A 15,476-nucleotide genomic window follows, 5' to 3' on the forward strand; every position below is an offset into this window, starting at 1 on the left:
ACTTTCACGTAAACCAATTAATTTACACATACTAAGATTTTCTTTAGCAAAGACATGTAGCAGAACACATTTTGGCCTAAATTTATGACAAAATTTGATTTTTAAAATAATTTTACTGGACATGTTTAACCTCCTGAGCAGTTTTCCCAAGTGTAGCTCGGGGTAAAATTTCAATACCAAGAGCGGTAACCCCGAGCTACACTCGGGCTTACCATGCGGCGTTGCTCAGGGAGTCCCTGCAGCACTTACCTTGTCCTTCGCTCCCGCAATGTGTCCCCTGCAGCGTTCCCGGCCATCTCCTCCAGCCGATGCCGGCATCCGGGTTCCATGTTCCGGTCCCTGTGATGTCGGGACGTACGGGCGCCGGAACCGGCGGGAAAATTTAAATTTTTAAAAAATTTCATTTTTGCTGTCATTGCTGTTTCAATGCATTTCACATACATTTTGTCCCCACTGCTTTGTCCTGTGCCCTGCCTGCATTTTGACTGTTCTTTCTGCCTGGAAACTTAGAAAAGTCCATGGCGTCCAAAAAGCGTCCCTTTACGTCAAAAGCGGTTTTAGAACAGCAATAGTAAATTAGAACCACTTGCAAAATTGAGTGATAAGGATTTGTGGGGAAATTCATCATCAGACACTGAAAACGATTTTGCGACTTTGCTCAGCGATGTGCGAATTTGCCTCTGTATTTCAAATTTCAGTGTTTTTGGTTTGATTATATTATTGAATTAAATTTATTATTATAATATTATTATTTTTTATGATTATTTATTAAATTATAATTTATGATTTTGTGTTTCAAGTTTTATCATATCCGGAATGTTTACTAGACTCTTGTTCGTACAGATTTCAGTGAGTTATTCCTAAAAATTACAGCCTACAATAAAAAAACTACATATTTCCATGCAAAAAAATGGTACCGCTTTCAGCACAAAAAAATCGGAAAGAATCATACCGCCGAGGAGGTTAATAGAAAAAAGTAAAAAATATAGTTTTTTTCTCAAAATTGTCAGTCTTTTTTTTTTATAGCACAAAAAATAAAAAACACACAGGCGATCAAATACCACCAAAAGAAAGCTCAATTCGTGGGAAAAAAAAGGATGCAAATTTTATTTGGGTGCAGCGTCGCATGACAGCGCAATTATCAGTTAAATTAACGCAGCACCATAAGGCAAAAAATGGCCTGGTCAGGAAGGGGGGTAAATTATCAGGAGGGCAAGTGGTTAATAATCTTTCTAAATCAGCTTTTACTCTCAAAATATTCCACACTTCAATGATTTAAGGTGCATGCAATAAATTCAGCTAATTCATGAAAAATAAAGGGAATATAGAGCTACAGTTTGTTCCAATGAATGTGAACTGTTTTCCATATGATAAAGTGCAAATTTATTACTAATTCTATTAGTGGTCTTGTTCTATTATATTGTTAGAAAACACCTTGGTACAGTCAGGTCCATAAATATTGGGACATCGACACAATTCTAACATTTTTGGCTCTATACACCACCACAATGGATTTGAAATGAAACGAACAAGATGTGCTTTAACTGCAGACTGTCAGCTTTAATTTGAGGGTATTTACATCCAAATCAGGTGAACGGTGTAGGAATTACAACAGTTTGCATATGTGCCTCCCACTTGGTAAGGGACCAAAAGTAATGGGACAATTGGCTTCTCAGCTGTTCTATGACCAGGTGTATGTTATTCCCTCATTATCCCAATTACAATGAGCAGATAAAAGGTCCAGAGTTCATTTCAAGTGTGCTATATGCATTTGGAATCTGTTGCTGTCAACTCTCAAGATGAGATCCAAAGAGCTGTCACTATCAGTGAAGCAAGCCATCATTAGGCTGAAAAAACAAAACAAACCCATCAGAGAGACAGCAAAAACATTAGGTGTGGCCAAAACAACTGTTTGGAACATTCCTAAAAAGAAGGAACGCACCGGTGAGCTCAGCAACACCAAAAGACCTGGAAGACCACAGAAAACAACTGTGGTGGATGACCGAAGAATTCTTTCCCTGGTGAAGAAAACACCCTTCACAACAGTTGGCCAGATCAAGAACACTCTCCAGGAGGTAGGTGTGTGTGTGTCAAAGTCAACAATCAAGAGAAGACTTCACCAGACTGAATACAGAGGGTTCACCACAAGATGTAAACCATTGGTGAGCCTCAAAAACAGGAAGGCCAGATTAGAGTTTGCCAAACGACATCTAAAAAAGCCTTCACAGTTCTGGAACAACATCCTATGGACAGATGAGACCAAGATCAACTTGTACCAGAGTGATGGGAAGAGAAGAGTATGGAGAAGGAAAGGAACTGCTCATGATCCTAAGCATACCACCTCATCAGTGAAGCATGGTGGTGGTAGTGTCATGGCGTGGACATGTATGGCTGCCAATGGAACTGGTTCTCTTGTATTTATTGATGATGTGACTGCTGACAAAAGCAGCAGGATGAATTCTGAAGTGTTTCGGACAATATTATCTGCTCATATTCAGCCAAATGCTTCAGAACTCATTGGACGCCGCTTCACAGTGCAGATGGACAATGACCCAAAGCATACTGCAAAAGCAACCAAAGAGTTTTTTAAGGGAAAGAAGTGGAATGTTATGCAATGGCCAAGTCAATCACCTGACCTGAATCCGATTGAGCATGCATTTCACTTGCTGAAGACAAAACCGAAGGGAAAATGCCCCAAGAACAAGCAGGAACTGAAGACAGTTGCAGTAGAGGCCTGGCAGAGCATCACCAGGGATGAAACCCAGTGTCTGGTGATGTCTATGCATTCCAGACTTCAGGCTGTAATTGACTGCAAAGGATTTGCAACCAAGTATTAAAAAGTGAAATTTTGATTTATGATTATTATTCTGTCCCATTACTTTTGGTCCCTTACCAAGTGGGAGGCACATATGCAAACTGTTGTAATTCCTACACCGTTCACCTGATTTGGATGTAAATACCCTCAAATTAAAGCTGACAGTCTGCAGTTAAAGCACATCTTGTTCGTTTCATTTCAAATCCATTGTGGTGGTGTATAGAGCCAAAAATTTTAGAATTGTGTCGATGTCCCAATATTTATGGACCTGACTGTATATTCCAATTCTCTAATATTTTATATCACAGCTAGGGATGCATTGCATACATACTCTTTAAATGATACCTGTAGCTGGCAGGGGGAATGGCTCGAGTACGACAGGAGAGGGTTACTTGTTCTTCAGCTGAACCTTCTGGAAACAATGTGTTCTGGGGCTGTTCCTCAAATACTGGACCATATCCTTCAGCTGGTCCTTTGGCAGATTGTAAGGCTGAAAGAGAAATTCCTTGTCAAAATTTAAAGAACTGATTAAATTAAAATCATAACCAGAGATTAGTAAACTGATTCTTTGCAAGGCAGATATATACATTTTCTGTGTCATGTTTACATCCTGGTGACATTTTGCATATTGCTTTGCATGCATTCACATCTTCAGATGGGAATTATTTTCTCAGACAAAGCCTCCAACAGTTAGTTATTTTTCCCAAAAAATGGAAAAATAATAAAACACTATATGCCACACTCAGATATTGTGAGCAGGAGCAGATTGTATAGCCAGTAGAAGCTATAAGGTGAAAGGGCTGCCATGGGCATCACCTGGCTATCCACACATCCACATGTTGGCTGTCAGTAACATGTTTTCACGTATAATAAAATATTCCAAACAGCCATCGTGGCTGCAGTTGTCATCTAGTTGGGCTCTCGTTGTTCCTGTATTTCTACAGTTTGTGCGCTTTTGTTTTTGGAAGAATGTGTTGTGCATACAGTTAACCAATTCTGGGTTCATACATTTACAGCTGAACTGCTAGCAGAATTAAATGACATTTTCTCTTACTCTCCTAGTTACTAATAAAGATTATTTGTGGGAAAAATGTTTCTATCAACATTTTGCCCCAGCTTTGAGTGTCGTTTATGCCTATGGTATGATACAGAAATTGACTGGATGAATGGATGGGCACAAGACAACTAGCCTAGAAGGGTAGGAAGAATAAATCCAGTTCTGATTATGAGAGATATTCAGTTCACAGTAACTTTTTACTTGCTATGTAGGTTGCATAGCATGCTTCGATGACACTTTGTGCATATACAGACAAATGGTTGCAGGGATAAAAATGGATGAGATGTAACCTACAATCAGACAATGTTGGTTTAGATCCCAGAGAGAGACAGGTGTGTAGAGAGATTAGATATATTAGAATTCTGAACCCGCAGGTTACATAGTTACATAGGTAGTCTGGCTGAAAAAAGACAAAAGTCCATCCAGTTCAACCATTAAAAACAGAACAAAGTTATAATCCAAAAAGCATAATCCAATTTACTCCTGCAGGGGAAAAAATTCCTTCCTGATCCCCCGAGAGGCAATCGGATATTCCCTGGATCAACTTTACCTATAAATGTTAGTATCCAGTTATATTCTATGTATCTAAGAAAGAATCCAGGCCTTTTTTAAAGCAATCCACTGAGCTGGCCAGAACCAACTCTTGAGGAAGTCTATTCCACATTTTCACAGCTCTTACTGTGAAGAAACCTTTCTGTGTTTGGAGATTAAATCTCTTTTCCTCCAGACGTAAAGAGTGCCCCCTTGTCCACTGTGATGACCTCAGGGTGAATAGCTCTACACCGAGTTCACTATATGAACCACTGATGTATTTATACATGTTGATCATATCCCCCCTTAATCTCCTCTTCTCAAGAGAGAATACATTTGGTTCCTCTAATCTTTCCTCATAGCTGATCTCCTCTATGCCTCTTATCAGTCTGGTTACCATTAGAGCTGTGTGCTTGTGAGTGCACTTTATACAGGAGATTAGTGAACAGAAACTGGAAATGGGGTGTGGCAGCAAAGGCAATTTAGAACAAGCTAATGCATCTTGAGCTTGTTTTTGACATTTGACTGCCTTGCCACAATAACTGTGGTGGTGGCAGCACTAGAGAAAGTTTAAGGTGAAAGATTTAAAGGATAAGTTGACCTTCAGGAACATGTTACATGTTCCACCTGTTTTTTAGGGAACACTCCTACAGCTCTCCCCCTGATCCCCCTCACCCTGTGACAGTGGGCTTGCAATCTTCTCCCTGCACCCGCTGTCAAAATTTGAAAAGAAAGCGCAACCGCACAGGGCTCTGCCCACATGTCTGCATCATTCATGACTATTGCACCAGAGATAGGCTCGTCCACTTCCCCATTACCACCATTACCGTTCCGCACCAACCCCCTTCCCCTTAACCAATTATACTAACAAAAGACATAACACCAATTTTGGAGTAAATGGCCAACATGGCCTTTTATAACAACTCAAGTTACAATACACCAACCATTCCTTATAACAGAAACCCACATAATTGTTGTTGGTCTTCGAAGGCACCCCAAAACGATCCGAAATGCACCTGCGGACAACCATATACACTAGGCCTCCAGCCGCAACCAACCAGCTCGGAGACAACCATACCGTCCGCAGTGCAGCACCACCACCTTCCAGTTAAACCTTGGTTAACTGGGAATGTCCCCGGGCATCCCATACCACGGATGGGTCCCACACCATTGTTGTTTACCTTCCAAATAAGAACCGCCTCCAAAGACCAACAACCGCCACCAACCATTCCTTATAACAGAAACCCACAGAATTGTTGTTGGTCTTCGAAGGCACCCCAAAACGATCCGAAATGCACCTGCGGACAACCATATACACTAGGCCTCCAGCCGCAACCAACCAGCTCAGAGACAACCATACCGTCCGCAGTGCAGCACCACCACCTTCCAGTTAAACCTTGGTTAACTGGGAATGTCCCCGGGCATCCCATACCACGGATGGGTCCCACACCATTGTTGTTTACCTTCCAAATAAGAACCGCCTCCAAAGACCAACAACCGCCCATGAACCAACATAATCCCCCCCTCTACCTGGAGGGACCCAAAACTCACCCAAACAGGGAGGGCGGGAGGGAAGCTCACACTCTTGCCGTCCAGCTAACTGACTCCCCCTCACAGAACCTCCCATCCTAAGGTGCAGCAAAACCCCACCTACACCAACCTCTACCAATCAGCTACCCCCCACTAACAATAACAAAATCCTCCTGGAGCTACCTTAACCCTTTCTGCTCTTCCTTCCCCCACTCTGGGCCTAGTCATGTATGCCCTGCGCTATTTCTTCTTTCTTTCGCTACGGGCATTTCTTGACTATTGCACCAGAGATAGGCTCGTCCACTTCCCCATTACCACCATTACCGTTCCGCACCAACCCCCTTCCCCTTAACCAATTATACTAACAAAAGACATAACACCAATTTTGGAGTAAATGGCCAACATGGCCTTTTATAACAACTCAAGTTACAATACACCAACCATTCCTTATAACAGAAACCCACATAATTGTTGTTGGTCTTCGAAGGCACCCCAAAACGATCCGAAATGCACCTGCGGACAACCATATACACTAGGCCTCCAGCCGCAACCAACCAGCTCGGAGACAACCATACCGTCCGCAGTGCAGCACCACCACCTTCCAGTTAAACCTTGGTTAACTGGGAATGTCCCCGGGCATCCCATACCACGGATGGGTCCCACACCATTGTTGTTTACCTTCCAAATAAGAACCGCCTCCAAAGACCAACAACCGCCACAGCACGCTGGGTAAGCCCTTACCCATGCGTGCCACGCCACAAACGAACAGCCCGCTGCATGCCATCCTGCAGATCCAGGGACCATAAATCCGTCCCAACCGCATTCAAATGTACCCCATCGCACCTGAGATACCGCCAAGTATCCACCTCCAACTCCAAGCGCCAGACCACCAACCCCTCATGGTGACTAAAGAAACGCCCCACCTCTCTGTTAGCCTTAATCCGAGCCTTGTTGAGCCTCTCTACCGACCGCGCCCAACGCCAAGAGGCACGGGCGACAATGTCGGACCACACCACCACCATCCCCGGATAAGCCCGCCGCAACTGAAGAAAGTCCAGCTTGACATCTCGCACCAGCTCCCGCTCAGCGTGCCTGAAAAAAACACCCATGCCCCACTGGACGACGGGACAAAAATTCCTGAACCGCCCGCACTGGGCACACCAGCGAAGCCGGAAGAACGAAAAAACGCACCCGACCACCACGTCCCAATTGGTCCGTCTTAGACCGACGTACCAGCACCTCCACCCATTCACCGAAGCACCTGACTTCATCCACCAATAACCCCCCAAGAACCGATTTGGACGGGCTAACGAGCTCCCCAATACGCAACGCCCCAAAAAAGGCTACCGCAAAAGCCGCCCGAAATAAGCACACCTCAAAGTCCGAAGAACACACAGACCACCAATGCACAAACAAAGACCCCAACAACTCAAAAGACACCGGACGACGAGAATCCTTACATCGATGAGCGCTCCGGTAACCCCGGAGAGCCTGCCGAACCCAAAAAATCTTCAGTGAAATCCTGACACCCTTGCAACTTAAAGAAGAATGCCAAACCCGCCAGTCGGCGATCCACCGCAGCAGCCGACACCCCCCGCTCAAAATTCCGCGCCACAAAGTACAATACCGCCAAAAACACCTCCGGCCCCCAGGGATCAATCTCAACCCGCTGTAGCAGATCCAGCCACTCCCACCAGACCCTAGAGTATGCAGACCAAGTCGCCTCACTCACCGAACGCCGGATCCAGCTCGCAAGGACTCCAAGGCAATCTCCCACAGCCCGTCGGGACAAGGAACCCCGTGTTGCTCCGCCGCCGGCGCCACCTCTCGGAATTTGTCCCACTGAAAGCGAGACAAAGCGTCAGCCACGGTGTTATCAACCCCAGGGAGACGCACCGCATGGAGAAAAACATTCAGACGCAGACAACGCAACACTAAATGGCGAAGCAAGGCCACCACCGGTCGTGAAGAAGCTGAGACCCGATTGATGACCTGAACCACCCCCAAATTGTCACAGTGACAACGCACGTTTAGATTTCGAAAATCCTCTCCCCAAACCTCAACCGCCAACACCGGAAAAAGTTCCAACAACACCAAGTTGCGAAGAAAACCCGCCTCCCGCCAGGAAGCTGGCCACGAGGCCGTACTCCATCAACCCTGGAAAAAGCCCCATAGCCCGCCGACGCCGCCGCGTCCCTGAACCATTCCAAGTCAAAATTGCTAACAGGGCCAGACATCCAGAGAGCCCGCCCATTAAACGAATCCAAAAAGGTGTGCCACAAATGCAAGTCCTCCCGATGATCCCGAGTCAACCGAATAAAATGTAAAGGGGAGGTAATCCCTGCCGTCGCCGCCGCCAACCGGCGGCAGAACACCCGACCCATGGGCAGAATCCGACAAGCGAAGTGAAGTTTTGCCCAACAACGACTGTAAGGCCCGCAGCTGAATTTTTCGCTTGCCCCAGCACCCCACGTAGTTCCCCTGGTAGAGCCACCAGCTTAACCTCAGGCAAGCGGCACTCCATCGTGCCGGAATCCAAAACAATGCCCAAGAAAGTCATCTCCATAGCCGGGCCCACAGTCTTATCCACCGCCAGAGGAACCCCGAAACGTTCAGCAAAGTGTTGCAAAGTGGCCAGCAAAACTGCACATACTCCGGAATCTGGCGGACCCACGCAAAGAAAATCATCCAAATATTGGATGACCGAATTCACCCCTGAGACATCCCGCACCACCCACTCCACGAATGAACTGAACCTCTCGAACAAAGCGCAAGATATAGAACACCCCATAGGAAGGCACTTATCAACGTAAAAATAGCCCTGCCAATGACAACCCAAAAAACGAAAACTGTCCGGATGGACTGGCAACAGCCGAAAAGCTGACTCAACGTCCGATTTCGCCATGAGCGCACCGCGCCCATACCGACGGACCCAGAAAACAGCCACATCAAAAGACGTGTAAGACACCGAACATGACTCCGAATCAATAGCATCATTCACCGACCCCCCCTTAGGGAAGGACAGGTGGTGAATTAACCTAAACGCATTTGGCTCCTTCTTGGGCACAACCCCCAAGGGAGAAACAACCAAATCCGAAAACGGAGCGCAAGCAAACGGACCCCCCCATGCGTCCCAACCCCACTTCCTTACGCAACTTAGCCGAAACCCCCTCCTCATGCTGCAAGGCCGACCGCAAATTCCGAGCTAAGGGAGGAATCAAAGTCAAAGTACACGGGATGCGAAAACCCTCCGAAAAACCCGCCGTCAGCAACACTGCAGCTGCGCGATCAGGATACCTCTTTAAGAAAAGCCCCATCCTTTCCACTCGCACCGGAGTCGTCCCTCTTACCAGCATGCTCTCCGGAAAGGCCTCGACCCCGCTGGAAACAGCGCGACAAGGGATGGGAGCCCCCGCACCCGGAACATTTGTGCCTAAAACGGCAAGACCCACCAAATCAACACGTCCCCTCTTGGAACTGCCAGAAGAACCCCTGACGCCTGGAGGCCGATTGTCCCGGGAAGGACGAACCGCCGGCCCCGCTCTGAAAAAACAAACCAGGGGCCCTCGCCGGTGTCATGAGTCGCATCCAGAGGCCAACGTCCTTATGATCCCAACGCAACGACTGGCGAACCGCCCTCCGCTGCCTAAACTGCTCAACGTACCGAAGCCACGCAGTACCCCCAGAAACCCCGTGAGCCTCACCAAGGGCATCAAGGTAACAGAACAGTGCCGAGCAATGTTCAGGAGCCTCCTCCCTAATCACTAGCCATGATCGCGAACGCCTGCAACCAATTTGCAAAGGTACGCGGGATAAAACGAAAACGCCGCTGCTCCGCTTCCACCTGCCTACTCTCGTCAACCCGGGACCCTTCAAAAGGAAAACGCTCCAAAGGCAAGAGTGAGAATATATCAACGTACTCCCCACTCCAAAGCTACTCCCGTACCTCCGACTGTAAATGCGCACCCAAAGGGCCCTCAAAACACACGTACACTTCGCCCCTGGTCGAGTCCGCCAAGCCGACAGGCCCGGACACCCTCGAATCTGCACCCAACACCGCGGAGGGGGCCGCAGAACCCCGATCACCTGTCGTGGCCGGAACAACCCCTAGCCCAGACCCCGGAGGAGAAGAGACCCCCGGATGCCGCACGTCCCCGCTGTCCTGTACAAGAACCCCGAAACCTTCCCCACCATCCGGCGGGAGCCACGCAGAAGCAGGCCCAGGCGCCCCACTCAAGACGCCGCAACAGGTCCCGCAAACCGGAAATCACATCACCGAGACCCCCACCCATACCCGACGGGGGAACGCCGACAGTGCACGCCGCAGAGGCCGCGCCCACCGTAGCGGCCCTACCACCCCCCAGCAGGTCCCGTAACGCAGAAGAAAAAGAGATAGACCCCAGAACAGGTAACTCACCAGGCTGCCCAGGAGATGCCCCTTCAGCCGCGTGCTCACGATCCACCGTTGTAGAGCGGCCAGCCGTCGCCCCCGCATCGGGTTCCGACAGCTCGCCCTCCGACCTCTCGTCCTCCGCACGCTGTTCAGATGGCCTCCCGGTCCCAGGAGCCACGGGTCCTGCTGGTCTGTGCCGCTCACGACTCCGCCTCCCGGCACCAGACACGCTCACCGCCGTCCCTGGGCTCCGACCTGCAGCACTGCCAGCTGCCCTCCGCCCAGCTCCAGTCTTCCGCTGATGCTGCTGTGGAGCAAGAGCACCAGACCGTCCAGGGGGCCCGCCGGCCGCAGCAGTAGACAGCCCAGCAGCCGCAGAACTCCCTGCTGCACTCCGTCCAGTGCCGATCCCACGCTGCTGCCTCACTAGAGCCGGAGCCCCAGACTTCTCAGGGGGCCCGCCGGCCGCAACAGGAGACAGCCCGGCAGCCGCAGCTGTGCGCCTCCCACGCAGGGCTCCCTCCCTGACCGGCACCTTGTCAGTGGAGGAGCCGCAGATTCTGCTTCTGCCTCCATGCCGTGTGGGCGGGGGGGAGGGGCTTCCCCCGCACGAGGCCCCGCCCACTGAGCTCCGCCGATGGCGGGGATTCCTCCCGGCTTCCCCGCTAGCAGAGGCAAGGGAGCGCCCTGCAAGCGGAGCCGGAGGGGCCCGAGCGGGGCTCCCATGGTGGTGCTGAGCTCTGGGAGGGGGGGGGAGCCCGGGCTAAAGCGTTCCGGAGGCCTAGACCTCCGAGCACGTGGGCCCTCCCGCCCCCCTGCTGCAGGACATGAGCCCGGATCCTGCAAGAGATCCGAGACACGGCTCTGCAGCCAGTCCATCCCCCTGTCCTCTGCTGCCTCCTGCAGCTGAGCCAAAAGGCTGTCCATGGCAGGGCTAAAGGTGGCCTGAAGCAAGGTGTGCTAAACAGACACCAAGCTCACACTCTTGCCGTCCAGCTAACTGACTCCCCCTCACAGAACCTCCCATCCTAAGGTGCAGCAAAACCCCACCTACACCAACCTCTACCAATCAGCTACCCCCCACTAACAATAACAAAATCCTCCTGGAGCTACCTTAACCCTTTCTGCTCTTCCTTCCCCCACTCTGGGCCTAGTCATGTATGCCCTGCGCTATTTCTTCTTTCTTTCGCTACGGGCATTTCTTTCACAGAGTTCTGTGAATGAATGCCTACAAGTAACGTCAGCCTTTGCAGATGACAACTTGTTGTTCTCAATGAACTGCAATGGTGCTGGTGAGCATTCTCGTAGTTCATTGATTCTTCCTGGACTGAAGTAACTTCCTGACTGTATCGGAGGATTGAGCAGAGGGCTACATTGACAGTCTGCAGCACCCTGACATTGCACCCATGATCTGCTGATCATGGGTGCAATGCTTTACAGGCTCCCAAGGAAAAAAATAGTAAATGCACAGTTTTGTTACCTGCAAACAACTTATTCTTTAAGGTAGCAGAGCTTTATATGGTTTAATTCTAAAAACACTTTTACACAAGCTATACAGAAGAACTGAAGAATCAAGTGGTATTAAAAAAAAAGGTGGTAAATCCACAAAGTAATATGAAATAAGAAAAAAAGGTATTGATAGTGGGAATGGAAGGCAGATGCTACTTACCAGCATAGGGAAAAAGTAGGAAACACAGGAAGTAAGCAGAGGAATGCAGCATGGTAATTCTGCAGTAGAAAAGAATGAAAGGTTGTCAGTTCAAAAAAGAAAGAAAGAAAGAAAGAAAGAAAGAGAGAAAGAGAAAAAAAGAAAAGAAAGGAAGAAAGAGAGAGAGAGAGAAAGAAAAAGAAAGAAAGAAAGAAATCACATCTAACCAAAAGCAGATTTATTCAAATGTTTGACAATACAGCAATCTATACAGAGTAGACATTAAATTGACATATTATTGTTAAATTAAACCTTTAATGTGGCCCTTTTTTAATACTAGTTGCTTCGCTGATTTGCATACTGGGTGGTATTATTACCTGAAATGATGTTTATGTCAACGTGTGAATCACATGCTATAACATAAGGGTTACTGTAAAACTGGTGGCTGTAAAACTGCCTGATCACTTCTACAGATGACACATGCTATATAAGGGTTACTGTAAAACTGGTGGCTGTAAAACTGCCTGATCATTTCTACAGATGACATAAATGCAGGTCCCCCCTGTGCTCCACCTTTCCCCCTCCCCCACCCAGTTGTTCCTGGGTCCTCTCACTCCACCAGGGAACCCAGGACCCCAAAACATCTGTCAGGATTGTAAGGGGTACTACTGGAGGAGAGATCCAACACTCCATCTCTCCTCTGTAGTGTAAACCTGGAAGCGCTCTGCTCTGAGCACTTGTAGGTTCATAGCTGACAGACTATGGTAAATAGTAGATCAATTACAGCTTGTAGTTTGTTGCTATTTTTGGGAACACACAGTTTTTAAGGCCTGACATATTTGGTACTCATTTACTTAACACTGAATCACCTTTTATAATTTACAAAAAAATGGGGATTATATTGTGTTTGCTTGCACTAAAATTAGTTTCATGTATTTTGTACCGAAAATATAGGTTTGATAAACAGCTATGCAAATATAGTGCCACATAAAAAATTGCATCCACCATCCATTTATTCTACAGTTTCTCAACTTTCAAAAAACATATAATATTTTGGGGGTTATAAGTAATCTTAAGTCTAAAAATGCATACTGTAGAATGCATGTAAAAAAATAAACAAAAATTGATCAGGCAGTGGAATGTTTAAAGGGAAAAAACACTGGCAAATGTGCATGTATTGCAGAGACACATTGCATGTTTTTTGTTATTTGTCTTCACATAATTTTTAGACTATGAAATCACTTATCACATGTAAAGAAGGGCATATCAAGTGATAGTATGAAAGACTGAAAGATATCAAGTAGTGCCCTTCTGATTTTAAATCCTGATTTACAGAGCCATGAGGAGAAAAAGCTAACTCTAAGTATAAGGATAATTTTGGCTTTGCACCTGCTCCGTCTAAGTGAAAAACTAGTTTTGCAAAATCTAGCAGTGCTACTGTCTGTAAAAAAAAAAAAGAAAAAGACCCTTCCCATGAAGCAATAGTAGACATGTGAGTTTCTGTCCTGCATATGACCGCTGCTATGCTAATACCAGCTCACATGCCACTAGCTCACATGCTGAGTGCTGAGCTAGTAGTCTTAGGAGAGGGGAGGGTTTTCAATTTTAGAAATCAGGCAAAAAATACAAATTAACCCTCCAAGTTCTGAACCTGCAGACACACGTAGAGCTCCAATGGAATTTCCTCTTCTCCTGGCAGCATAAGGCTCCTAAATATTTGGGTTTGAAAATCAAACACCATCTATAACCTGAATTAAAGATTATTGTTGACACATATTTAACAAAAATGAAAATATTAAGCCAAACTTAAACACACTTGGTTCAGTAGGATGGCTCTTTACAAAATGGACATCCTATCACATCTTCTTAATATATTACAAGCCATACATAGTGTTGAAATCCTCTTTCAGTATGCTGCAGTCCTCTCTACTGTGATACATATAGGCCATTTTCCCAGGCAAGGCATCAATAATTTACCAGGCAAGACTTCATTATACCATACTTAGCAAACGGACCCAGAATAGAGGAATAGGCCTACCCCACACAGAACTTTAGTATCTATTACTATTTTTACTCACAAGACTCCAAGACTGGACATTCAATGGCAGAATATAAACTGTGCTGCATAGACTGTGGGGAACATTTTTTCCCCTCTCCCTTTCACTTCCCACTATTGCATACATCTATTTCTTTCTTTGTGCCTGCCCCACCCCATGTTATGTGTATGGAATGCGCTCATCCATACACACAGTCTCCTCCTATGTGGGCTCCATGACCCAAATATTATGGAACCCAGGAATATCCACCAGGGCAACTCTGCCCCAGATGGTTTAAATGTTCCTCCCATACTCTCTCGTCTATATTCACAGCATTGATGAACAGGGATCTGCGACCACTCCTGTCTCTAACTTAGGACCTATCCTATTCTCCAGGACAACAGATGACCTACTTCCAACTTGGGAACTTTTACCATAACCTCCAATGTAAAGGTCGTGTAAACCGATCTCTCACCCCTCAACATACAAATAGAAGACCCCATGCATTCCTTCTGCACGGTCTATAAACCATACTTTCATATATATCACCTAGCTCACCTTACCATATGGCAGAATGGGAGAGGGAAGTTGCGTGCACACTTTTGGAAGATGACATTCTAAATTATTCATAATGATACATAAGCTCTTTGTGGTTAGTAGAATACATAATTACATAGTGAGGTTGAAAAAAGACAGTAGTCCACCTAGTTCAACCAATAAAATATAATAAAAAACACATACACAAATAGAAAATCTCCATATACACTGTCCTATACCCACAGCTGATCCACAGGAAGGCAAAAACCCCTTTAAAACATGAGCCAATTGTTCCATTGGAGAAAAAAAATTCCTTCCTGATCCTCCATGAGGCAATCGACTATTCCTTGGATCCCTGACCTTATAACTTTTATATATCATTTCCAGTTATAAATTTAGGAATGCATCCAGCTCTTTTCTAGAACAATCTCATGTGCTGGTCAGAACCAGTTCTTGATAGAGTCTTTTCCACATTTTCACAGCTCCTATTGTGAAGAAGCCTTTCCATATGTGGAGGGTAAATCTCTTTTCCTTCAGACGTAAAGCATGCACCCTTCTCCTCTGTAAAGACCTGAAAGTGAATAACTCAAAACAAAGTTCACTATATGGACCACTTATTTACAGTAATTAAACATGTTGATCATATCCCCACTTAGCTGCCTCTTCTCAAGAGAGTAGAAATTCAGCTCAGCTAATCTTTACTCATAGCTGAGCTCCTTGATAACTGTAAGGAAATATGTCTTATTAACTGGCATCCATGTTGTATAATGCCTCCATTTCTAGACGTGTAAACAGTTAGTTTCGGTTTTGTAACTTCTCTCTCATTTTCTTAGACTAGTTTAACTTCTGTAAACAGAACTACCTTATATGATATCCCTCAACTATTTGCAGTTTCTGTTCTTCACATAACTATATTGATAAGAATGGAA

General features: G+C 46.4%; 1 protein-coding gene across 1 annotated transcript in view; it reads right to left on the reverse strand.

Moving 5' to 3' along the window:
- The window catches only part of CNTN2 (contactin 2), a 159,064-nt gene that overhangs the window by 107,986 nt on the left and 35,602 nt on the right, over nucleotides 1-15,476 (reverse strand). Inside the window, exons 2-3 of the mRNA XM_089681118.1 lie at nucleotides 11,996-12,054; nucleotides 3,161-3,305 (exon numbers count right to left, since the gene is read on the reverse strand). Of these exons, the coding sequence (XP_089537244.1) occupies nucleotides 3,161-3,305; nucleotides 11,996-12,047 (197 nt within the window). The 5' untranslated portion in view covers nucleotides 12,048-12,054. The remainder of the gene's footprint in view (nucleotides 1-3,160; nucleotides 3,306-11,995; nucleotides 12,055-15,476) is intronic.

The sequence above is a fragment of the Staurois parvus genome, unplaced genomic scaffold (assembly GCF_062004578.1).
Source record: "Staurois parvus isolate SC_StPar_1 unplaced genomic scaffold, SC_StPar_1.0 ptg000261l, whole genome shotgun sequence".
In the NCBI taxonomy this organism is placed as follows: Eukaryota; Metazoa; Chordata; class Amphibia; order Anura; family Ranidae; genus Staurois; species Staurois parvus.